General features: G+C 51.8%; 1 protein-coding gene across 1 annotated transcript in view; it reads left to right on the top strand.

Moving 5' to 3' along the window:
- Window positions 1-25,922, top strand: part of FAM222A (family with sequence similarity 222 member A) — a 55,515-nt gene that overhangs the window by 14,394 nt on the left and 15,199 nt on the right. Inside the window, exon 2 of the mRNA XM_047088332.1 lies at window positions 15,471-15,598. Within this exon, the coding sequence (XP_046944288.1) occupies window positions 15,517-15,598 (82 nt within the window). The 5' untranslated portion in view covers window positions 15,471-15,516. The remainder of the gene's footprint in view (window positions 1-15,470; window positions 15,599-25,922) is intronic.

Below are 25,922 nucleotides of genomic sequence, written 5' to 3' on the forward strand. Positions count from 1 at the left end.
GGCTTGGAGTCCCCCTCTGGGTTCCATACCCTGCCTTCTGCCACCGGAACCCCAAGCCTTTTCACCTCTCCCAGTTCGTTGCCACAGTATGGTGCACAGTAGGCTGTCTCTGAAGTCCAAGATGCAGCCCTGGCCTCAGGGACCTGGCCCCCGCCCAGCCAGAAAAATGGATACAAGCAGATCAGAGACGAGGTTGCCTGTCCGGGGATGGGGTCAAGTGCAGGACACCTGGGGAGCAGGAAGCTCTCACCCCAGCCGACCCTCTTCTCAAGAAGGGAGCCAACCCTTCCAAGCCCCCAGTGTGCTCCTGAAAATTTAGCTGTCTTAATTTTAATCCTCCCGAGTTTCACAGATGGAAAAAGGAGCCTTGGGAAGGCAGACACTGGCCAAGGCCGCCCAGCTGTGGAGGGCAGAACCTTGGCCTGAGGAGCCTTGGCCTGAGCCTCAGACCACATGACCCCAGAGCCGGTATGTGCTTTTCTCCAGGGTGGAAAACTCAGGTGCCCACTGGGGCCAACCAGGTGATGCGATGAGCGAATGCACCTGCCCCCCTCACGGGGGTGTGGGCTCGGTGGTTCCCGAGCTGCCAGTTTTCATTCATTTGTTTTCAAGGCAAACCAGACAAGGAGAATTTGGAGGAGAATTTTAGTTTTTCTTTTCTTGTTAATATTGGCAACCATGTCACTCCCCCCCCCCCCCCACTACAGCAAACAGGGCAAAGAAAAGCTGTTTGTGGGTGGGATTTGTGCCCTTCAGGGACGTGGTGGTGCCTGGGTAGAGAGCACAGCCAGCCAGAGCCCCCAGAACCCAGCGGCAGCTCCAAGCACCTCTCAAGACACCCCCAGATGCCGCCTTCACTGCCAGAGGCAGGAGGCAGGGCCCAAAGCCCCGCGAGGGCACCACCCAAATAGCTATAATCAGCAGCCTCGCCAAGACTTCAAACTCACCCAATTATCCTGCGAGGGAAAAAAAACACAAAATGAAAACAAATTAACATGTTTGCATAGAAGCTGCTGCAGCAACACACACAGCCGCGCGCGCGTGCACTTGCCGGCGCATGTCCCAGCCAGGCCCCGAGACGCCGCTGCCACCACCGCCTCCCCGAGCCCGGCACCCACTGCCAGGGCTGAGCTGTGCCAGTCTGTGCCCACTCCCCTGGGCCAAAATGTGCCCTAGGCCCAGCGACTAGACCGTCACCAAACCCGAGGGGGCAATGTCTCAGTCCTCCAGCTTTCAGGGTTTTTTCTCCGCCCCCCCCCCCCCCACCAACTTAATAAATACCTGGAATTCACTGTGTGCCAAAATCCAACCTCACTGATGGGGAAATAAGCACAGAGAGGTGAGTTGACCTGCCCCAGGCTGCACAGCTGGTGAGTGGAAGAGGTGGGGTTTCAATCCAGAGAGGCCAGCTCCGGAGTCCTCCCCGTAACCACCAAGGCTTCTCTGTGGCTCCCTCTTGTCTGTAGATGAGGTGCCAAGACCTCAGCCTGGCCTTCAAGACCACCACCCAACCCCAGCCCCTCCAGCCCGTGTCCATTCTTGCACACCCCACCCAAATTGCCTGCCCCGTGTTTTTTTATGCTGAGGGGCTGTGGGTGGGGTGGTCATGATCGCAGAGCCACACGGATATGGGTTCAAATTCCCGACCCACCGGTCCCTCACTGGATGGCTTTGGGCAAGTGGCTTCCCTTCTCCGTGCCTCAGTTTCCCCTCCGGGAAGACTGGGATAATAATGGTCTCTACTTCAGGGAGGTTATGAGGATTCAGTGGGCGGATGACTGCTAAGTACTACCTCTGGCATCTGCACATGGGGTGGGGTCTTCCACTGGAATACCTTCCCACCCCTGCCCTACCGTTCAGTGAGCCCTGCAGGCCTGGCTCATCAGACTCACTAAGCCCCTCTCGGTGTGCCATGTGCTCCGTGCAGCACCCTGCTCTGGGCTCCCTCGGAGCTCCATCTGACCGGGGTTGGGGTCGTCGGGCGTGTGCCTCACCATCCCTGCCGAGCCTGCTGGGTCCCCACAGCCCGGCACTGCAGGTGCTCAGGCAAGGTCTGGAGCATGCAGCCACCAATGTCCACTCTGACCTGAGCATACGTGGGGCTCGTCCCTGCGAGCTGAAGGAAAAACCTTACTGGAAGAGCTGGGGTTCAGGTCTTGGAGCTCAAGGGTCCCCAGGCCAGGGCCACACGTACCTCCTCGAGTCCCCTCGCGCTGCTCTGCATGGGCCAGGGACAAATCCCTCCACTTGTTGAAGCCATTGTCCTCTCTGGCCCACGATGATGAAAGTGGAGGGTGGATGCTGCCGGCACGGTGGGCACCCGGTGGGCGGTGGATTTCAAGGGGCTAAGAAGACACCGCTGAGCAAGTGACTGCACTCCACGTGCTCCTCATCCTGCCCAGTCTTCTCGGCCCGGTGACAGAGGTGCCGTTTCTAGCCCCAGTTTTCACATGGAGAAACAGGCCCCCAGGGACCTGCTGACTTAGGAGAGTGCTGCCGGAAGTGGCAGAGAGGGCCCCGGGTCGGTGCTTCAACCTTTGCGCCCACTGCAGGGCGCCTTGCAGCTCTGGGGCGTGAGGCCCAGCAGGATGCCATCACTGTGCTCAGGACGGCCCCTCTGGCGTCAGCCCCTTCCTTGGCCTGCAGTCCTGCTGACTACTCAGAGTCAGGGCAGTGTCCAGGGGAGGTGGCCCAGTGCCCACCCCAGGAGCGACCAGTGGGACACCGGGTGCCCACTTGGAATCCCAGCCTTCCCTTGGTCTGCCCCTGCCACCAGCTTCAGAGCGCAGCAGACCCTGCTTCGTGTGCAGACCCCACCAGGTGGCCTTGGACAGACCCTGGGCCTCGCTGAGCCTCTGCTTGAGGCATGGATATGCCTGTGCTTCTCAGGGCGGGCTCAAGGCTGGGTGGAGCAAGGGGCGCCCCTCCCGTCTTCCAGAATCTTCCCAGCCCTTGAGCCTCCGTGACACCACTTGGGGTGGGACTCACGTTGCCGCCCAGCCCACACCCCACTCACCCATCTGCACTGTCAAGTACCCACTTGGTTCTCTGGGGGCCTACGTGTTCCAGATGTGTGGAGGGGTTTGTTGGGCTGAGGTGGTAGGTACACGGTGCGGTCAAATGAGGGAGAGACCCCAGGGGCCAGGGCACGTCACCAGAGAGGAGAGCTGTGGGCCCTGGGTCACACAAGGGGTGGTCGGGAAGGAAAGGCCCAGTGCATTCCTCTGTTCATTCGGTGGGAATTTACTGAGCATCTACTGTGTGCCTGGCCTTGGTGTAGAAAGAAACTAGAGATGGGCCTGTGAGGCCCCAGGTTCGGCCACCTTCCTGCTGAGCACCGCTGGGCCAAGCCACAGTCTCTCCAGACCCAGCCTTCTCACACAGGGTTATGGAGAGGGTCACTGGGAGGTGACGTTCGGTGCTAAGTGGTTGAGAGCCTGGGAGTCGCACACGGAGGTTCATCCCCTGTCCCACCCCTTGGGGATCAGGTAGGAGCTGGTCCATGGAGCTATGTCATGGAGCTACGTATGACAGGGGACACGTGCTCACCCTTCTGAGGCAGAAGCTGGGAGCCGGTGGGGTGTAAGAGGTAGGGAGAATGTTCTCTTTCCTCCCTCATTACAAAAGTAAAATTAATCTTTTAGTATTTGGAAGCAATACGACTGATAAAAATTCAGCCACCATCCAGCTGCCCAGAGCTCAGCACTTGGTCTCATGCTGGGGACATTCCCCCCAGGTGTTGGGCGTTCGGGAAGGATCTGGTTTCACCTTGTATAAATGACGCCCTGGTCAAGTGGGGCTTGTGTGAGTTAGTGTGGACAAGGCCAAGCCCAGGCCTGGCCTGGAGGAAGGGCCCGCGCCGATAGGCACATTCCGGCCTGGGCTTCTGGGAGCCACCTGCCCGCCCGCCCAGCAGCCCATTGTCTGGCATGTGGGGGCTCGGAGCAGCCGTTGTTCTGCACACATCTGATCCTGTCTTTTCCACATCAGATCATTTGTAACCGTCACCAGGCAATCGGGCCCGTCGCTGATTCAATCTCGGCTTTGTGCTGTCACAGCTGTTTTTCCGCGCCGGGCTGATTTTGAAAGGAGGCCCATCTTCTGGGCCCGCTCTTCAGAAGCAGGGGGAGGGGGTGGGGGGTCTTTATGTGTGTCTCTGGGTGTGCGTGTGCCTGTCACCCCCACCCCCTGCGCATCCCCTGCCCCAAACACACATACACACGCCTCTGCCTCCCCTCGCCGGAGTCGAATTCGGAATGAGGTACACAGATAAGGGCCCCGGGGCCCCACCCCATCCCATCCCCTACCACCTGCCCACCCCGGGCACCTATGTGCCCCAGTGTGCAAGCACAGTAGAGATTGTCCTCCAGTGGAAGAGACAGATGCTAAATTGTTCATCAATAAGGTCATTTCAGAGTGGTAATGACAATGAAGGACCTAGAGCTATGATGGAATAGTGGCTGGAGCAGTCAAGGAGGGCCTCTTAGAGGAGGTGATGTTTGAATTGAGGTGTGAATGAGGAGTTGAGCTGGCACAAAAGTGTCCCCCCTTCTGAACTGAGATGGTCTGTAAGTGTAAAATCCATCCCAGATTTCAAAGGCTTAGCCGAGGGGGGGAGGGGGGGACATAAACTATCTCATTAGTAATTTTTAAATATTGATTACATGTTGAAGTGATCCTATTTTGGACATATTAGATTAAATGAAATGTCATTAAACAGAATTTCCCTTGTGGATACTAGACAATTTGTAATTACATTATATTTCTATTGGAGAGCACTGGTGTATTTAGGAGAGACAAAACTATAAGTGCAAAGGTCCTGGGGTGATACCGAGGTTGACCACTGACCTCTTAGAAGAGCAGGGTAGCAAGAGGAGAAGGATAGCGTAGATAGGGAGTGGAAAGACGCTCACATAGAGCCTTAGAGGATATTGATAGAAACGCCATGGAAGCCAGTGAGGGAGTTTAGAGTAGAAAAGGAAGTGAGTTCCACATAGAAGCTCAGCCTGGCCCCTGCGGGGTGGAGAGTAGAATGAAGGGGCCCTGTGGAGGCTGGGACGTGATGGGGCGCATGGTCAGAGCATGGGTCTGTTGTGGAAGAGTTGCAGGAAGGACCTGCTGGAGGGTTGTCTGGACCAGCTTTGCTTCCCTTCACGCCTGGATTTCAAAGCCTCTGGGCCCTCTCGTGCTCCTGCCTCTCTCTCTCTCCACCCATCCCCACCTTTCCCAGCCACTGCCTCCTCCCTGAGCAGCTGCTCCCTGTCACGTCCAACAATTTATAATACATCCAGCTCCTCGCCTCCGGGTGGTCAGTGGTTGAAATCCTTTTCAAAAAGTTACTTAAGGGGCACCTGGGTGGCTCAGTCGGTGGAGCATCCAACTCTTGATCCCAGGGCTTCATCTCATGAGTTCAAGCCCTATGTTGAGTATGGAGCCTACTTTAAAAAAAAAAACAAAAAACAAAAAACAGAAGTGATGCACAGTCACTGTAGAAAAATTAGAAATAGAAGCACGAAGAAGGAGAATCAAACTCCCTAGAGATAAACACAGTCACATGGCCAGGCTGTGGCAGAGCTGGGGTTTGAACCCAGGTGGGTTGGCCCCAGCATCCCAGTGCTGAGATCACAGCACCCTGTGGCCAGATGACACTGAGGGAGCCCCTCTCCCAGAAAAGGGCTTAAAGACGCGGCACCCCCAGCCCGGCTCACAGCAAAGGACAGAAGCTGGACACCTGGCCCACACACAAGTGGGGCTTGGCTCTGGGGGGCTAACATATATATAAATCTATTGATGATATAGTTGGGCTAGAGTGCCTCGTCTTGTTTCCCTGCCCCCTGTCCTTTGAAGGCTCTGCTCATTTCTGTTCTAGCCTGATCCTCTGAAGCATCTGTTGATCTTTGGCTCCTGGCTCAAAGTCAAGAACAAACCTCAACCAGACACTTTTATCCACCCCTCCTCTTACCCCACCCTACACCTGGGCTTCTGTCTCCTAGTCTCCTAAGCACTCCTGGCCTTCCTGCCCTGGGCCCAGTTTTCTGCCCTTCCTCTCTCTCCTCAGGGTCTAAGTCTGGCCCAGCCCTGCCCCTCCACCAACTAACTGCCTGCCCTGTGGCCCTGGACAGCGCCCCCCCCCCCCACTGCCTCCCCACAACTCTGTCCTGGCCTCTGTTTCCTCATGGGTACACAGACCATAGTAATCTCTTTCTCTAGGTTGTGGGGTTGGTTAAATGACGTGATGTCTGTAAAGTGCTGAGCCCATGGGAACACTAAAAATAAAAATCAGCTCCTATTATTACTCTGATTATTAGATTTTCTCCTTCCCTGTTGTTGGGTTAAGCCTGAACTGTGGGGTGCAGGGACCTGGAGGCATGCAGGGGGATAGGTGAGAAGATGCATGGGAGCACTGAGCCCCTCCCAGCTCCACAATGGGTCTTACGTTTGCCCTTTGCACAGTGTTCCCCCTTCCGGACTCATTATCCCCAGTCATCTCTCTGGTAACACCTGGTATCGTTTTAGTTTCCACTTGTATGTTGCTCCTCCACAAAGGTTCCATGACCTCCAACAAAAATACTGGGTTGGGGCCTTTCTGCTGCTGACATTCAGTATATTGATGCCTGGCTTCACCCCCACCCCCCCCCCCCATCCCTTGGCTGGAAGGTAACAGTGGAGACCTTGCTGTCACTTATGCCTAGGTCAGGATAGGGGAAGAATGGATGACCTGTACAGTCGTGCCACCACCACTCCCGCCCCGCCCCCCCAGCACGTCCCTTCCTGGGATCTGGCTCTCAGGGAGTGGAAGCTGGGTAGGGGTCTGAGATTCGCTAGCTTTGCTTCCCTGGCTAGGGCTTCCTGAAGGCTCCTTTTTGTGAGAACGAGCCCCACCCCCATTCACTCCCCTGGTGCTCCTGGGCCGTCTTTGATTCTGGGAGGAGACCAACCAGGTGTGATGCCAGTGCCAACAACTACCCCCCTCACCCCATCACTAGAGGGAGAGGTTTTCAAGCCTTTTTATGGACCCACCCACCCAGCACCTTCTCTTAGCCTCTCCCTGCCGTGAACCAGCACTTGGCCACAGGAGGTGGATCTCGCCACCTCGTGACTGAGGTCCCTGCCCCTGGTGACCCTGCCTGGCCTTAACGCAGATGGGGTGCTCTTAGTTACTCATCAAGAAGGTTCCTTCTCCTTCCTGGAGCTGCTGCAAGTTCTTCACATTCCCGTTTTTTTCCAAGTCTTCATAGGGACCCTTTCTCCTCCCCTCTTCACCTGTTTACTACCTATCTGTTGATAGTAATCATAAATGATACTAATAACAGCTACCACTTGGGCAGTTACTACTATGACCCTGGCACCTTATTTGTATGATCCCTGGTAAGAAATTAACCCCTTTTTCAGAGGAGGAAACTGACTCTCAGAGGGTTTGCCCTAGGCATCAGTTAAGGGATAAAGCTGGGGTTCAGGTAAGGGATAAAGCTCAGACATCTGGCTCCAAAGCCTGGAACAATATTGTCACTCTCCTTAGGAGGCAGTGGAGCTGTCCTTTCATTGTGACACCCCTAGGCTAGGTAGGGTGGCCCCATCATGGCTACCCCTTGTCTGCCTTGTAGTTGCCCTTCTGACACCCTCATCCCGCTGTCAGGGTGTATCACTGCCTCAGCATCTCACACAGGACCCCACACACAGTAGGTGTTTAATTTGTCATGTCTCCAGAGGTTGGAGTGCCACCCAGGGCAAATAACATCTAGATTAGTTCCCATGGTGACTGATGTCACTGTGCTCCCAGGCTCTGCCCTGCCCCTTTCCGCCGGGGCGCTCGCACTGGGAGCTGGCCGTGGTGCTGAAGGGCTCGGGAGAGCCACCCACCCTAAACCGCCCCCTCTGTCCTAGTTGGTCATTTTCTGAGCCCTGTTTTGCCTCAACACCCTGGGCCAGCTTCTTGCCCATCCTTCCTTCAGGAGATGGTTTCCTAGGGGCCTACTATGCACGGCCACTGGTCATAGTATCATATACCCATGGAGAAGGGATCAGAGAGAGCCACGCAAGGAACTCCCATTAGTTGGATTATTGATCAGACATTTATCAAGCACCTATGTGTTTCTGAGAAGCCCTTGAGGAACCTGGACTCCAGCTGAAAGTCAAGTAGAATTTCAAGGGGCGGGTAGAGACTCAGGAAGGGCTTGCAGGCAGAAGGGATTCCATGGGCAAAGGCCTGCACGTGTGGTGGTGAGAAGCTTGCGCTCACCACAAGGCTCTGCTGAGGCTGCCTGCCCTCTGAATTCGTGATTGTCAGTTCACTTTTTGGTGTCTCCTGGCACCCCAAAACTGCCCGCCTCTCTGGCTCCAGTGCCCAGCCCAGGGCTGGACCTAGACTGAATGGAGAGTTGTCTCCCAGGCCAACTCCCAGGATGGAATCTCTGTCCTGGGAACAGAGGGAGCCAGGGATGCTTTGTGGCCAGATTTGCATTTTGGAGAGACCTCTGGCCCTGTGGGGGTGTGGGGATGGATGCAGCAGTAATCCTGGCGGTAGATGAGGCGGCCTGTTGAAGGGGGCAGTGCCCCTCCACCCCAACCTTTGAAAAAAGAAAGTGAAAATCCCCTTCTGGTGCTGCAACCCAAATGGCAGTGGGGAAATAATCACTTTTCACAGACCCCTTATCCACAGCCAAGCCCTGCGCCAGTTTAATCAGCAGTGGTGGTGCGACTTGAAGATTCCCGGGCTTGAGAGATCAGGAGAGGGGTTAAAGAAAATTACCCTCGCCTCCTCCATGCTAATGTAATCTCTAACCAGATCTGCCTAGCCGCAGCTCAAATTGCTTTTTAGATTAACATTTAATTATTAACAGGGTCCCCTGGAAGGCCTCAGGCTCAGAACAGGGATGGGGGAGGGAGCTGCAGGAGGGGGGATGGGGGTGGGCTTCTACTCTGGCTGCCCTGCAGAGAGACAGAGTGGGATGGGGGGGGGGAGGAGTAGGGGAGAGTGGGGTCAGGAAGAGAACAAGAAGGAGGGACAGCAGGAAAGAAGAAGAGAGACGCCAGGACGGGAAGGCAGATGGAGTAAGGGACAGGGAGAGAGACCAAGAAGAGGAAGAAAGAGACAGACAGTGGATCTTCCTATTGTGGGGGAGGGGCTGTGCACCCTGATTCCCTATGGTACTTCTGGGCAAGGGTCCCTCCGCCCCTCTGTCCTAGCCAGAGGCAGGCGATGTTCCTGCCCCTCCACTGTTTATGGAGGACTGAGCTTCTGAGGCTTCGAGCTGGCCTGACTTGTGGTGCTGGAGACGGTCACAGATAAAGTGACTTGAGGCCACACAATCAAGATCTGACTCCAACTCTCCCAGGCTCCCAGTCCAGTGCTCATTCCCTTCCCCAAGCCCTGGCCTCCCACCTCCATTACACATTCTTCCCTGTAGGTGGGGTCAGGCTCTGTGGCCAGGACAGGGTGAGGAGGAATAAGGCTTCCTGTACAGCAGCGGGGGCAGGGGAAGGATCAAGGTGAGAACTGTGGGCAGCTCCTGCGTCCTCCCCCTTGGAGGTTTGTGGGGCCCCCGAGGAGTAGTGGGCAACTCCTTCAACCCGTTAGGAAACTCAGAGTCCTAAGAGTCCTAACGGTCCACCCAGCACTCCATGTGAACTGCTGGATTTCTCCAGCTCCCTGTCTTATCCCAACTCAAGATTCTGAATCCCTCAAGTACAGGCTGCATCTAGAACCCCGCCCCCCCCCACCCCCCCGTGTGCCAACAGAAGACCTAGCCCTGTTGCCTTGCACACAGTTAGTGCACTGGATTGTTTGAAAACTAAATCGTAACATCCCCACATGTCTAGGCTGGAAGCACCTCCTACAAGATCCACTGGTCTACGCCCCATCAAGGTTCAGTGAGGGAAACTGAGAGGGAGGGACGGTGACTTCCTCCAGATCACTCAGCCAATCAGAACCAGCCAATCAGAACCCTGGTGTGGGCACGTGCCACCCACAGCTTTCCTCTGTGAACTCCTATTCTCATTGCACACTGGGAAGGGCCTGGCATGACCTTCCCCTCCAAGCCACAGCTAGTCTTTGGCCTTGAGTAGAGCCAAGGAGGCCAGAGCAGACAGCTCCAGGAGCAGGGGAAAGACACAGGCTGGAAGTGGATGGCCATGGCCTTCATGAGGTCACAGCCTCTCCAAGCATGTCCTCATATTCTGCCCTGCTTTAGGGCCAGCCCGGCCTGGCAAGGGACCATCTGCTGACCTGCAGGATGCATGAGGGAAAGCTCTGTCCAACTGCCACCTGAGAGAAATAGGAGCAGCTGGAGGGAGAAGCCAGGAAAGTTCACTTTCAATGGGCTGGATTCGGGAGTGGGAAGTCCGTTCTTACTGGATGTTCTCTTTAGCAGAAACATTCTTAACCGATTTTTGTACAGCCCACGAGGCACTGGACTGGCCCTCAAAAGATGCTCAGGGAGTGTTTGCTGCCTGAATGAATGAATGAATGAACGAACAAACGAGGGAGGGAGGAAGGGAATGGGTGGGTAGATGACAGGCACCTCAAAACGTTCTCACAGAGGCAGGGTCTGCAATATATTCAGCTCAGTATTGTTCTGCCCAACACAGGCCTCACACGCTGTCCTCTGTGAATGTTTATGGGATGAGTAAGTGGCCTCCTGGGAGCCCCTCCTCCTCCTTCCCCTCCTCACCTCCCTCTCTGTGATCCCAGGCCCTCCTGGAGGAGAATCAAAGTGGATTTGGGCACTGGAGAGAAGCAGGCCTTTGCCTCTGCTCCTTCCTGCCCAGCTGCCTAGAAGCTGGGGACTGAGGGCCCCCCCCCAAGATTGATCCAGGGGTGGGGGCCACATGGTGTGGGGCTGAGGGTGCAGTCTCTGGTTGGGAGTGACACCTAAAAGCTGCATGACCTTGTGCAGATTCCTTCCCTTCTCCGTGACCATTTCCTAATCTGTGAAATGGGGCTAAAACAGCACCCACCCCAGAGGCTGCTAGGAAGCTGCGGTGAGGTATAACGGACAGGATGCACGTGGGGTGTGGCACAGAGGGAAACTTCGATAAATGGGAAGCGCTATTATTAGTACTAATGTGTGTATAGTTACTTGTGAGCTTCCCCCTCCCACTGGCTGGGGCTTCCCGAGGCCCCCTGCAGCCAGACAGGCTGGGAGAGATGACAGAAAGCAGGCAGGGCCAAAGGCCCCAATTCCCTGTTCTTTTTAATAAAAATAAAGACCCTTTAGACATCCTTCTCCTATGCATTGTTCTGCCAAGGCAAGCAGCACAGACTCAATTCCTCCTCGGACTTGGAAAGTTCCTTCCTTTCTTTCCCCTCCCCTGTCACATTTCCTTTATCTAAATCCTCAGCCATGAAAGGGCATATCGACAGCTGGGGGCGTTATCTGGTGGAGGGGACCTTTTCCTAGGGGTGCCTCTGAGATAAGACGTCTTATCAGCCCCCACGTCAGGAATGATGCCAAAGCATTCTAATCATTGAGGCTTGCGACATTTTCTCCCTCCCTCCCCCCACCCCCTTTTTTTTATTAAAGTCACAAAAGACCTTGGGCGTATAAACAGCCTGATTTGCAGATAGGGTTTCAAAATGAGCAGCATTCCCAGGACGGTCCCTGGCTTGGGGAGTCATGAGTCTGGGTGGGGCCTCCAGGGTGCTGGCTTTCTGCAGATGGGATGATGCCAAGCAGAGAGGGGGCAAGGTGGGGTCAAGGCAAAGAACCTTGGGGGGGGGTCAGTGTTTTAGGCGCCTGCCCCATTCCTGTCCCCAGCTTGCTGTGTGACCTTGTGCAGGATGCTCGACTTCTCTGGGCCTTGGTCACTTCGTCTGACAATAACGGATTCATTGATTCAGCCCTTCATTCAGCACCTATTTATTAAATGATTGCTCTTTGCCAGGCACCAGGAGAAAGAGACAAATAAGACATGGTCCTTGCCCCCGAGAAACTCACAGTCCAGTGGAGAGAGACAGACGTGAAAATTGGCACTTACAACTCGGCGTGACTAGGACTGTGAGGAGGGATGCCCAGAGGAGGGGACAGCTGAGCCAGAGTCTGAGTTAAAATGGATTGGGGTGGCGGTGCTGTAGGCAGAGGGGCCAGCACAGGCAAAGGTTTGGGCGTGTGGGGCAGCCAGCTGGAGGGAGGTCTAGAAGAGCTAGGGCGGTGGAGGGGGAGGGTGCAGGCAAAGAAGGCTGGGCTCTATTCTGGGGCCAGAGAGACATTGAAGGGCAAGGAGAGGGGTCTTTGTCCTGTTGTAGATGGTTGGGATGATGTGGGAACTGGTGGTAACCCACTCGTCATCGTGCTCGGCCGGCTCCTACCCCCTCCCACCCACAACGTGCCCCAGCAGTAGGGCACAGGGTTCCTGGGAAAATGAGCAGTGAATTGGGATTAGAGGCACAGAGAGAAAAGCCCTTCCTCTTCAAGTGAAGATGGTCTCTCAGGCAGCAGGGCCCTGCCTGCCGGTCCTCCAGAAGTGAGGGATAAAATGATTCAGGCAGTTGCACTGAGCTGAGACCTTAACATGGATTCTGTTCCCTCGGTGGTGGCAGGGGAGGGGGGGCAGGATCCTCTGTCGCTCCCCCCCCTGCCCTGAGCTGGGGCAGGTGACCTGTTGGCTCCCAGAACCGCCTAGGTGTCCATCATCAGAGCATTCTGAAAACCAGAGCCTCACCGGGAGGGCAGCTGATGGGGTCCAGAGGCGCCCCAAATGAGGCAGTCTGCCCCTCACCCCCAACAACTACAGCCCCCAGCCTGCCCCTTTCAGCTGCAAAGCATGCTGTAATGTGTGGCCCAAGGGGAGTTGTGGGGGGGCCTGGACAGGGGCTGGGCTTCTTGGGCCCCTGGCACCCAGTGAAAGGCAAGAAGGAGGAAGGACCTGTGCACGAGGGCGGGGTGGGGGGGAGTGTTGGGCATTGTCTGGACCCTGGTGGATAATGACCTGGGAGGGTCAGGGAGCCTCTTTTACAAGAGAGGGGCGGTAGCTCCCCTGGGGTCACACAGTGGGCACTGGGGTAGGGGTATGTAGGTTCCAGGTTGCCTGGCCTGGCCTGCAGGCTGCCTGCTGGGGGGGGGGGGGGGGGAGGGTGGAGAGGCTTACACACCACTGCCTGCTGCGTGGCCCTGCGCAGGGTGTGGCCTCTCTCTGGCTTGGGTCTCCCCGAGAGGGCTTTCACCTGCAGCTGGCAGGCCTTCTCCGGCTCTCCCCTCTGTCCCCCAAACCCTGTGTCAGAGCAGTGAGAAGGGGGCACCATGCTGGGCTGCTGGGCTCTTACCTTCCAGGTGCACACACCATTGTGCATGACCATGGACAGCCTGCTTGTGCATGAGAGGGCGCCAGGGGGCGTGGAGGGGCGCGGCACCACTGGTAAGGATGGGCAGCACTGTGCCCATCTCGGGAGATGTCCGTAGTGAGCGTGTGACGGCATCGTGCCCACGTGTCCCCAGGTGTCCGAGCGGGGCAGAGTGTGTGCACAGCTATATCCTGAAGGGCCCAAGTCCCCAGTCCCCGAGGCTCAGTGCCTCCTTCCTGCAGTCAAGGGCTTTCATCCCTGCAATAAGCCCCACTTCATTCCCTTTTTAAACTGTGTAATTTCTGCCTGATTGTAATGGCATATTTTAAAATTACCAGAAATCAAAGCCGGGAAGTGGATACTGCAGCTCTGACTGCGCGTGCATCGTCGCTGCGTTAAGGCTGGCGATTGGGGGTGGGGGGAGGGGGAGAACCGCCTCCCCTCCCCCATTCACCCCTACTTTTTTTTTCTTTTCTTTCTTTCTTTTTTTTTTTTTTTTTTGAGACAGTAATAGGAGAAAATTGGTTTTGAAACTGAATAAAAGTCCCTTTCAGAGTAAATCATTTCTTTCAGGGTACCTTTGCTGAAAGTAAAATAGAGCATAATGAAAGGTGGTTACGTGATTGTCTTTCATTTACCGAGAGGCCAGGACAGACAGGAGGCTGCAACCGTCTCGGGGAAATTCAAGATTGGAATAATTGCGCCGTAACAAGGAGCTTGTTGTGAAATTAGTATCTTAAGAAAGTAGTGAAAAAAGGCTTTTCCTCATGAATACTTCATTATTAGAAGAAAGCAGCAGAATTTAAGGGCTCCAGACACCTGTTTAGTATTAAATAACTCCCCTTTCTTCCCCTTAAACACACACCCCCTCCTCTTTCTTCTTTTTTTTTTTTTTTTTAAAGAACTGGCGAGAGGATTGAGCTGGCCCAGCTTGGCTGCTCAAGACATGGGTGGGGTGGGGTCAGGAGGTAGTGGGGATCCAGTGCCCGGGGTGGGTGGACATCAGGGGTGGCTTGGGCCCGTGGCTCTGGCTCTTTACCGAGGAGAGAGGAAGGGAGGGGCCCTTGCGGGGAAAACTCCTGTCTTTTCTCCATGGCCTCCAGGGCAGGCTCACCCTGCCCCTCAGAGGCTCTGTGTTCTCGGGCAAGTGGGTTTTTCGAAGATAAAAGTGCATATTTCCTTGTAAACACTGGGCATCTGACTCTGGGCAAGTGAGCACAACGTGGACCTGTCTGGAGCCTCATCTGAGCTGCCACCTGTGGGGGACCCTGCCCAGCCTGGCAGGGTAGAGCTGCCTTGGGCGGCCCTGCCCTTCCTGTCTGGGGTGGGGAGCTCAGGCAGGGAGTCCTTGGGACCTGGGCTCAGGGCTCAGTCAGGCTCAGTGGGGATCAGGGCGGGAGATCACGCTTTCTCCCAGCAATGCCGTCCTGGACGTCTTCCTGTAGGGGTGCCGGGAGAATGCCCCAGATCAACATTCCAAAACGCTGGAACACCCACATGCACACTGGCAGTTCCTGGGTACCCCTCATGTAGCTTCCAAAGATGACCACATGGGGCCTTTGCCCTCCATGAGCCCGAGGCTGAAGAGCAGGGACAGAGGTGGTGACAAGAGAGCCAGAGGACACAACCCACTGGAAGGGAGGGGGTGCGGATGTGTCCAGGCGTGGGGGCATCAGGGAGGCCCCCTGGAGGAGGTGACCCGCACAATGGGCAGGGCCAGGACATGTCTGACCGTTCTGTTCTGGCCCCATCACAGTGGAAATCCACCACTCATGACCTGGATTCTTTTTTTCTTAAGTTTATTTTTGAGAGGGGCAGGGCAGAAATAGAGGGAGAATCCCAAGCAGGCTCCATGCTATCAGCACAGAGCCAACTCAGGGCTTGAACCCACAAACCATGAAATCATGACCTGAGCCAAAATCAAGAGTCAGACATCTAACCGACTGAGCCACCCAGACGCCCTGAGATCTGGAATCTTTTCCTTCTTGTGAGGCCACGGATGAGCCTCTTGACGCCTCCGGGCCTCAGTGTCCTCCTCCCCGCCGGATAAGGGAGAAGGGGCGTCTCCTTTGAAAGTCTCTGACGCTCTGCTGGGTAGTGGGGAGGCTGCTGGCAGTGACCCCAGCCTGGGGAGGTGGGAGGCCCGCACGGAGCAGCCTGAGTGACAAGCACCTCATCTCCCTCCTCACAGGGACCCTGCCGCAGAGTGCACCCCGCCACGGGCCCCCAGCTCAGCCATGCTGGCCTGTCTCCAGAGGACCCAGAACCCACCGGGCCAGCACCTGGCCTGCCCGAGCAAGAGCCGGGAGCTGCGTAAGTGTGAGTGCACGCCCTCCCCTGCCCCCTTCTGCTGTCCGCTGAACCCACAGAGCTTGCCGTGTTCCTAGACACGTCCTGCTTCCCCCAGCCAAGCCTCTGTGGGGCAGATGCAGAGGGAATGCCATCCGAACTGGCATGTCCACCCACCACGACCCTGCCCAGAACTCACCCTGTTCCCGGTCTTTGCCTGTGCTGTGCTGCCTCCCCCACGACAGCACCTACCCCCTTTGGCTGACTCCCACAGGGTGCGACCTCCTTCCAGGAGCCCTCTGACCCCAGCCCCGTGTCTGTGACCCCACGATGCACTACGTCTGTCTCAATCACCATTTTCCTGTGCTGTCAGCAGAGAGTAGGACAGTGTGGAAGCAAATACTCGTGAATGGGATCCTAGCTTGGGGCCTGATTTGCTATGTGACCTTGGGCAGGTCCTTGCCCTCTCTGGGCCTTGCTTTTTCAGTGTGTCAAATTAGGGAGCTGGACTTGGTGATCTCCAAGGGTCTGTCTTCCTTGGCCATCTAGGATAGGGATGACAAACCCTCTGATTATCTGTAGCCACCGTAGGGTTTTTGAAAAGTTGCAGTATTTGGAAACATTTGAAAACAGGGAGATTTGCATAATAACCTGGATTTTTAATGTCTCTTGGGGGAAAAAAAAAATCAGAGGATCTGGCAACATAGGCCTGGGTTCCTGAACTGCAGCTGTTGGTTGGAACTGAACTGCTCTTGTCTCTTTGAAGATCTCTGCCTCCTCTTCCCCACAGTTCCCACCCCCTCCCCGTTGGCTCCGTCCCACAGCTCAGGAGTGGTTGCCACTCATCACTGTGCTTACACCGCTGCTCTTTTTTCTTTCTTGTTCTGTGTTTATCTTTAGACAAGGTAGTACACTCATGTGGTCCAGTATACAAGAGGAACGAGGGGCGTGTATACAGACAAAAGTCCCCATCTCGCTCCTGTCGTACGGCTGCCCACTCCCCTTCTCAGAGGCAGCCACCGTCGTCCTGTGTGTCCTTCCAGACGTTCTCTGCACAACCCAGCACACCTGGGACACAGTCACACATCCTCCCAGTGGGCCCTGTGGGTCAGCATCTAAAGAGCTTCTTCCTTCTTCAGCCCCTTAGTTTTCCAGAGCAAGGGCGAACTGTGTTTCATTTGACCAGTCCTCTATATACACTGGACCTGCCCGTTGCCATTACAAGCAGTGCAGCGATCAGCAACCACATGTGTGTGTCACAAAGGTGTGAGCAAAACTGCAGGATAGACTTCTCGAGGGTCCAAGGTATTTATACTTGTCATTTTGAGCTATGTGGTCTGATTAACATACTCAGACAACTGTGTGTGAGACAGCCTGTCTGCCCACACCCTCGCCCATCACGGCACCGTCTCAAAACTTCTAGGCTCTGCTCACCTCATCAGAGAAAAACAGGATCCCAGCGCAGTTTTAGATTAACATGTAACATGAATGAGGATGAATATCTTCTCATGTCTGGGCCATCTGTTTTCTCTTTGAACTGATTCATCTCCTTGGTCCATCTTTTTCAGTTGGGTAGGTTTTGTCCTTATTGAATTACAGGAGCTCTTTGCATATAACGGAATTAGACCTCGGTCTGTCATTTGAATTGCATATGGTTTCCCCGATTTATCATTTGTCTTTGATTCTGCCATGAAGACATTTTCTTTGTGAAGTGAGATCTGTATTTCCTTTTATGGCCCCTGGATTTTGTGTCATACTTAGAATATCCTTCCTCATGCTGAGATCAGGGTTTCCTCTAGTTCTTTTATGGTTTTTTAAATACACGGTATAAAGCAGGAGGTATGGATCCAAGCATATTCATCAGTGCAATGCTATGGTAATTATTATAGTTGTAATACATTAAGAATTTTAATGTTATTGAAATATGATTCACATACCATAAAACCCACCCATCTGAAGCATACAACTAATGGTTTTTTAGTATATTTACAGAATCTTGCACCCATCAGCACAGCAAATTTTAGAACATTTCTGTCACCTCAAGAAGAAACCCCTACCCCATCCGCAGTCACTCTCTGATCCCCTGCTCCCCTTCTTTGCAGAGTCCCCTATTCTGGACTTTGATGATAAGGGAATCCTACAGCACGTGGCCTTTTGTGACTGGCTTCTTTCCCTTAGCACCACCACGTTTTCAAGCTCATCCCTATAGGTTCATCCCTATTGTAGCACGTACATAACCCCCTTTTCATATTTGGGGGGGGGTTGCTGTTCCTGTTCATTCCCCAACCTCCCCCCCACACAGAATTTCCTGGGCTATTTTTCTGTCTGAACTTATAGGAGCAACTTATCTAGGAGAGAGCAAAAAATCCTGTTGGGTGTTTTTTCCCCGGGATTACATGAAATTTATGGTTCAGGAAGAAATGATTTTTTTATGTTGATGCCCTCCAGGAACATGATAAAACCTTTGTTTGCTCAGACTTTTTTTTTTTTTTGTCCCTGGGAACGTTTTGATGTCTGCCTCATCTAGCTTTTTGCACATATGTTAAAAGTTGACTTCTGGATAGTTACCCGTTTGGGGCTACTCTTTTCTTCCTGAAACGGAAGTTATTTATATAAAGGCTATTAACTCCCGCCCCCTTACTGAATTCTGTTATTGTTTGTAACGGTTTTTCAATTTGGTTTCTTAGATTTTCCAGTTACGCTATTAGATTGTGTGCAAATGATAATTTTACTTCCTACTTCGGAAGTTTTATACTTTGATTTGTCTTATTTAATAGTGTCTGCTGCTATCCCTGGAACAATGAAAAATAATATTCGTGATAATGGACACTCTTGCTTCATTCCTGACTTTAATGAGAAGCTTTGATTATGTAAAATGCTGGTGTGCAGGGGGCAGATGTTTAGCAGGTTAAGTAAGTGTCCCTGTGTTCCTGTTTTATTAAGAATTTTAAAAAATCAACAATGGAAGTTAAAGCTTAGCAAATGCCTTTTCAGTGTCCATGAAGATGACCATATGGGTTTTTTTGTCTTTTAATAGGAATAATGACAGGGATTCCTTACCATTGAACTACCCTTGCATTCCTGGTCAAATCCCACCTGGTCATGGTGAATATCTTAATATATTGCCAGACTGGCTTTGTTGTTTCATGTAGGAGTTTTGCTTCAATTTCATTAGTGAGATTAGCCTTCAGGTTTTGGAACGCCTTTTGTTGGGTTTCGCTATCACTGTTCTGCTTGCCTCATAGAACGGAGGCTTTCGGCTTTCTCGATGCTTTGTGACAGCTTAAGTAGAAATGGATCTGGGGCACCTGGGTGGCTCAGTCAGTTGAGCGTGTGACTTTGGCTCAGGTCACGATCTTATGGTTCGTGAGTTTGAGCCCCACGTCAGGCTTTCCACTGTCAGTGCAGAACCCCGCTTCAGATCCTCTGTCCCCCACTTTCTCGGCCCCTCCCCCACTCATGCTCTCTTTCAAAAATAAATAAAACACTGAAGAAGAAAAAAGAAATGGATTATCTGTTCCTTAAAGATTCGTTGATCCTCTCTGAAACAGTCTGGGCCCGGGCCTGTCTTTGGAGTAGCTCTTTGATTCTTCTGTAATAATTGATCTGTTGTGACCATTCTGTTCCTTAAATGAGTTTGGTAAATTTTGTCTGTCTAGAAAAGTATTCATTTTATCCACTTGTCAAATTTACTTGTATGAGACTGAACAAATTAATTTACAGTTCTTTTATTTATTTTTATTTGTTTTGAGAGGGGGAGAGGCAGAGAGAGAGCGAGAATCCCAGGCAGGCTCCACACCCCTAGTGCAGAGTCCCATGTGGGGCTCGAACCCACGAGCCCTGAGATCATGACCTGAGCTGAAGTCGGACACTCCACCCGCTAAGCCACCCAGGAGCCCCTGTAATTCTTTTCAAGGATGGTTTCATTCTTATTTCTTGTCTATATTGTGCATCCCTCCCCCATCTCCCTGCCCAAACCCCATTTTTCTTGATTAGGTTAGTTGGCTAAAAGCTTACCTCTCTCCCTTCCCCAAAGATCCAACTTTAGTATTTAGTTATTAGTAATTACCCTTTTCTCACTTCATGCATTTCTCACTTATGCATTTATTTTTATTAAATTATTCCTACTTTCCTTGTTTTAGGAAAAATTTCTTAAGTTAGAAGCATAACTCTTTATACCGATAAACAAGGAGAAAAAGGAAAAATTAAGGCTACAAATTCTCTGAGCACTGCTTTAGTTATATCTGATAGGTCCTAAGAGGAGGTATTTTGTTTTTAAAACCTCTTGTGATTTTGGTTTCTTCTTTGACCTAAGGCTCATCTGGGTTCCACCTATCGACCCAGGTGGTAGGTGCTTTTGTATTTCATTATTTCTGGTTATAATACATTATGATTCAGAGAATGTTCCTCAAGATTTCTACTTTTTTTGGACTTGAATAAATTTTTCTTTGTGACGTCATCTGTAGTCATTTTTTTGTGACTTTTCTTTTTAAATGGGACTTGGAAAGAAGATGTGAGGAGCACCCGGGTGGCTTAGTCAGTTAAACATCTGACTCTTGGTTTTGGCCCAGGTCACGATCTCACAGTTTGTGAGTTCAAGCCCCATGTCAGGCTCTACACTGACAGCACAGAGCCTGCCTGGGATTCTCTCTCTGCCCCTCCCCTTGCGCTCACTCGCGCTCTCAAAATAAACATTAAAAAGAAAAAAGATGTGGCTGTTTCCAGGATTCAGAGTTTGGCGTATGCCAGTTATGTCTTCCCATTAACTATGTCACTTATGTCTTCCATGTCCTTACTTACCTGTCATGGATGGAGAACTGAATTAGATGCCTACCGCTAATGTGTCCCAGTGTATTTCTTCTCGTAGCTCCTAATGCTTTGGCCTTATGTATGGTGATGCCATGTCATTTAACACAGAGATCTCAATACCTTAAATCTTCACAGCGAATTGCATCCTTCTTTGCCATATTTAATACTTTTTGGCACGAGTTCAATTTTGTCTACTAAGATGGTAACCTCTGCTTTTTTACTTCACGGTTTTTCTTGAAACTTTACCAATCCTTTTATTTCAACCTTTCTGAATCACTTGGTTTAGATGTGACTCATAGACCATAGAGTTGAATTAAGCTTTGTGATCCAATCTGAATGGCTTTTTAAATTTTTTTGAGAGTTTTAGCCCATTTACGTTTATTGATATGACAGGTGTCTGGTCTATTTTGTGCTTTATTTTAATTGTTTTGAAAAGTCTACGTCTATGTGATCTGTGCTGCTTTGCGTACCTACTAATCATAAAGAAGGTTGATTTTGTTCTAGTGCTGTAACTTTAAGTAATACCCTAATCCTCTATTTCTTTGGAACAGTATCTATTACTGTCCTTAAAATGAGCAAACTGATGAAATCAATGTATTTCCTTTTTCTCTCTACATTTTCTTAGAGTTCCTTTCTTTGTATTAAGCCTCCATTACCTGACATCAGTTTTAAATGATATCTTTTGGGGCTCCTGGCTGGCTCAGTTGACAGAGCATGCAACTCTTGATTTCAGGGTTGTGAGTTCAAGCCCCACAGTGGGTGTAGACATTACTAAAAAAAGGGGAGGGGGGCATGCCTGGGTGGCTCAGTCAGTTAAGCGTCCAACTCTTTTTTAATGTTTGTTTTTGAGAGAGAGAGAGAGAACACGCACAAATGGGGGAGGGACAGAGAGAGAGAGGGGGAGACACAGAATCTGAAGCAGGCTCCAAGTTGTCAGCACAGAGCCTGACACGGGGCTTGAACTCACGAACCGTGAGATCATGACCTGAACCAAAGTCAGACACTTAACCAACAGAATCACCCAGGTGCCCTTAGGCGTCCAACTCTTGATTTCAGCTCAAGTCATGATCTCGCAGCTTGTGACTTCAAGCCCCGCATTGGGCTGTGCACTGATGGTGGGGAGTCTGCTTGGGAATCTCCCTCTCCCATTCTCTCTGCCCCTCCCCCTGCTCACACTTTCTTTCCCTCTCTCAAAAATAAACATTAAAACAAAACAACTTTAAAACAACTTTTTAAAAAGGATATCTTTGGGGAGCCTGGGTGGCGCAGTCGGTTAAGCGTCCGACTTCAGCCAGGTCACGATCTTGCGGTCCGTGAGTTCGAGCCCCGCGTCAGGCTCTGGGCTGATGGCTCAGAGCCTGGAGCCTGTTTCCGATTCTGTGTCTCCCTCTCTCTCTGCCCCTCCCCCGTTCATGCTCTGTCTCTCTCTGTCCCAAAAATAAATAAACGTTAAAAAAAAAAAAAAAAATTTAAAAAGGATATCTTTGGGGGCACCTGGGTGGCTCAGTCAGTTAAGCATCTGACTTCGGCTCAGGTCATGATCTCACAGTTCATGGGTTCTCGCCCCGTGTTGGGCTCTGTGCTGACAGCTCAGATCCTGGAGCCTGCTTCAGATTCTAGGTCTCCCTCTCTCTGCCCCTACCCTGCTCATGCTCTCTCAAAAATAAACATTAAAAAAAGAAAGGATATCTTTTATTCCCAATTATTAAATATGGGGATATCTGTGCGCTTCTACTGCCATCCCTCCTTTCCCTCCCCGCTTTGTTATTAGCGGTACCATTACTCTATCCCAGGGCTTGTAACGGTGGTTACGTCACTACGCCCAGTTATTTTCAGTCTGTCTCCGAGAGAAATAGGGCCAGTGCTCACCACCAGTTCCTGTGCCTCAGTTTCCCATCATCCAAAGTTGGTCCACTTGTATATGGCTTAAGGCCTCATGTGAACAGCACTTCGAGAGTTCCCAAGTTCAGAAAGGTCTATCTGTCGACTTTCTGCTTGAGTGAATGAAAAATAATCCCTGGGTCACTTTGTTTCCTTGAGGGTCTTTGCAGACCATATTCTATTCTCCTCTAATGTTGAATGTTGCCATGGAGAAGTTGAAGCCTGATTTTTCTTTCTTCGTATTTTACTTTGATCTTTCCATATCTTTCATGTTATTACTTTACTAGCATATGTCTTGGGGTTGACTGTTCAGAGTATCTTTTTCCCAGAACACAGTACCCGTGCCCTTTTGACAGGCAGATCCAAGGCTTGTATTATTTCAGTTTCCTTCTTTGGGGGCTCTAGTTAAGCACAGATTGGCTGTCTTTTGCCTTTCATTTTACTTTTTTTGTGTGTGCCTTGTTTTCCTTATGCACGCCATTTTCCCCTTTTGCTTTTACAGTAAGTTTCTTCTTCTACTCTTGTATATCTTCTTTGTGGTTTTGCTTTATGGAAACCATTGTTTACTAAGTTCTCTCCTTCACGATGAAATATTTAACTATAATCTTCATCTCTTCTGTGGCTACATTTTTCTGATGGGAAGCAGTGGTTTGTTTTGTTTTTTGCCAGCTTTTACTTGGGCTTTGCTTTTCCTTCTCATTTTCCTTTCGATTAAGTACTGTGGTGGTTCAATTTTGATTACTTGCCACTGGAGGAGGCTATTTCCGTCCAGTTGCCTCACAAACAGGTTCCTGCAAGTATGGCTTACTTGTGGGATTTCTTATGTAGCCCTACCTTCTTTGCTCTTCAGAACCAAGTGGGTCTAGGGAAGGTCTCTAACCAGCTGATGCATCCCTGGTTCCACTGCGGCAAAGAAGGGGTTTAGATTTCTACAGCCACGGCACCCTCTCTCTGCTTCCTCCCTCAGCCCCACTTGATCTCTGTTGCTTTGGGGAGCCTGTCCACCTGTTGTTTAGGGGGTTAGCTATCACCTAGTTTTGCCAGAAATGGAACTTGCATTTTTGCTTCATGTTGTTTTGGGGTTATTTGTAGGAAGAGAAGTTATTATGTCGACATCCTCAAAATTGAGGGTCTTCTGCTGGTGTTCTTTCGGAGATAGGAGTATAGAGAAATAACTTGCCTTATCAAAAACCGAATAATGACAGATAATTGTTGGGGCGGGGGAGGGCTTTGGTTTCAAGGAATCATGTTTTTTAATGCCTAGTCCCCGTCACTCCTTTATAGGACCTCCAGGGAGAACATGTTCTCTTTTGTTACATTAAGTACTTCACTGAATAGATTGTCCATGGCACCCAATTCAGAAAGAGCAAGAATTTAAAATGAAAAATAACTCCCTTTCCCAGAGGAAACCAGTGTTAGCAGTTTCATAAATACCCTCCTGAAAAATACACACATGCAGGAGAAGCATTAAATACCTCTTATACCTCCTCCCCTTCTCAATCCCTTGCCTTCTTCCTTACCAGTATATCCTGGCAGTTATTCACCACCTGACAGAAAGAATGCCTTCATTCTAACAGCTGCATGGTATTCTATTACATGGCTAAAGAATAACGTTTTAACCATCCCTCTCTGATAGACATTTAGGTTGTTTCTAGTCTCTTGCTATTCTGAACAGTGCTGTAATGAATCTTTGTACATGCACGTGTATCTGTGAAAAAACATCTATTCTTCCATGGTGGACTTACTGGCTCAAAGAATGTGTGTTCTCACCCATGACTGCTCCTGTGCAGCTGGAGGCAGGGCGAGGCATGACGACCCGGACTAGTCCATCCTTCTGCTCCAAGACTTGTACTGGTCAGTGTGGAGGGCCACCAAGGACATCCTTCTTCTCTGGCTCACTCAGACCCTTTGACATCTTTGTACTTACTAGAAAAGATACTGACTCTGCCTGTAATTGAAAAGCACAGGGAAGAGGGAGGCAGGAAGGGAGATAAGCAAATTGAATTGGGTGCCCTGCTGCTGGTCAAGGCCTGGACAACTGGCAGAGTCGTCTCCTGCCCTTTCCTCCTGGACATGACTTTGGGGCAGTCAGGCCCTAAGGCAGACCCTCTTGTGCCTGTGGCCCCTCAGACAGAACTGAGACAGGAAGGGCTCTCCCTGAGCTCTGTGACCAGACCGTGGGCTGTGCTGCATTTCTTACCACGGAAGAAAGGTCTCAACTGGGCCATGTGCGGTGTGACCTTGGACAAGTTGGTCAGCCTCGTAGGGCCAGCGTTCTCCCTTCTGTAAAGCAAGACGTCCGGTCAGGTGGACCTGAGAAGCCATCCAGCTCTGACCACCTGTGACAATAAAACGTCAGAAGCCTGGTCGGGGGAAGACATGGCCCAGTCTGAGAGTCCCTCCCTCCATTCCTGTAAAATGGGATCCGAGCAGCCTGACGACACAAGGCTGCACAAGGCACAGCAACCACATATGCCCAGAACATGGCCAGCAAACCATTTACCTCTCTGGGACCTGAGGTCAGACAGAGGAGTCAGGAGTGTGGGTGGCCCTCTGTCCAGGAGTCTGGGCAGTTGGCTCTTGTAGCCTATGCCGGGTGACTGGAGAAAGTGACCTGCAGACAAAGGAAAAAAGATGTGTATGTGTGTGTACGGTGGGCAGGGGGAGTCCATTTCCCCTCCTCTACCTCAGGCCTAAGATCTTGGGCTACTCCCAGCGGGCCAGAGTCCCTGGGTCCCAAACAGGACCTGCCCACACCTGGGACAGAAGCCTGTTTTTCTCAGCCGCTCAGGGCCTTCCCTGCTAATAAGTATTTGACTTTCTCATCATGGTGTTGATACATCAACTTTGAGTCACCGCCGCTCTAAGTTCAGGCTGTGCGGAGCGCCCCGGTGAGGCACCGTAGGGGCTTGGGGGGTGGCTCTCAGGGACCTGCCATCTGAGAAGGGAATGGCAGCTGCCCCAAGAGACTGATGTGAGCCACCGCTCTTGCTTCTTTATAGGTGAGAGCAGTGTACCCACCCTACCCCCCTTCCCATAAGCCCCTAGGGCACAAGCTTTGAGACCAAGATGGTCTGGGGGTCAAATCCTGGCTGTACCGTGAATGGGGCGTGTGTGCTCTTGGACAAGTGAGTGGCTGGCCCTTTGTGGGCCTGTTAACTCCACTGTGATGTGAAGATAAGAACAGGAGAGAACCCCCAGGGCCTGGCAGCAGGCTCCAACACTTTACCTGCCCCACCTCCCTCGGAGAGTGGGAGCCCCCTCCCTACACCCACAAAGGGACAAGAGGTTCCTGGCCCATCTCATCTTCACAGGAGGAAGGGCTCGCTGACCCAGGAGGAGCAGGGAGAGGCTCTTCTCCCCAGTTCCCACCCCTCATCCCCCCGCCCCAACCCTGACCCCAAAAGGCTAGAACCACAGCCCCATGACATTCCTGCCAGTGCACCTGCTTCCACTGGCACTAATAAAAGACGGAAGAAACAAAGCAATTTAAAATTCCAATAAAATTAAAAACAAACCTCTGGTAGCAGATTCAATTATGTAGCTGTTGCGGAGTGCAGCCTGGGGACAGAAGGAAGGTCCGGTGCCGCCCCCGCCCCGGGAACCATGCCTAGGAGAGGAGAGAGGCTCAGAGACGAAGGGCCACGAGCGAGCCCCCTTTTAT

This window comes from Lynx rufus, unplaced genomic scaffold (assembly GCF_022079265.1).
Source record: "Lynx rufus isolate CCGP_SWC_20201006 ecotype Redwood Valley unplaced genomic scaffold, mLynRuf1.p SCAF_24, whole genome shotgun sequence".
NCBI classification, from domain to species: Eukaryota; Metazoa; Chordata; class Mammalia; order Carnivora; family Felidae; genus Lynx; species Lynx rufus.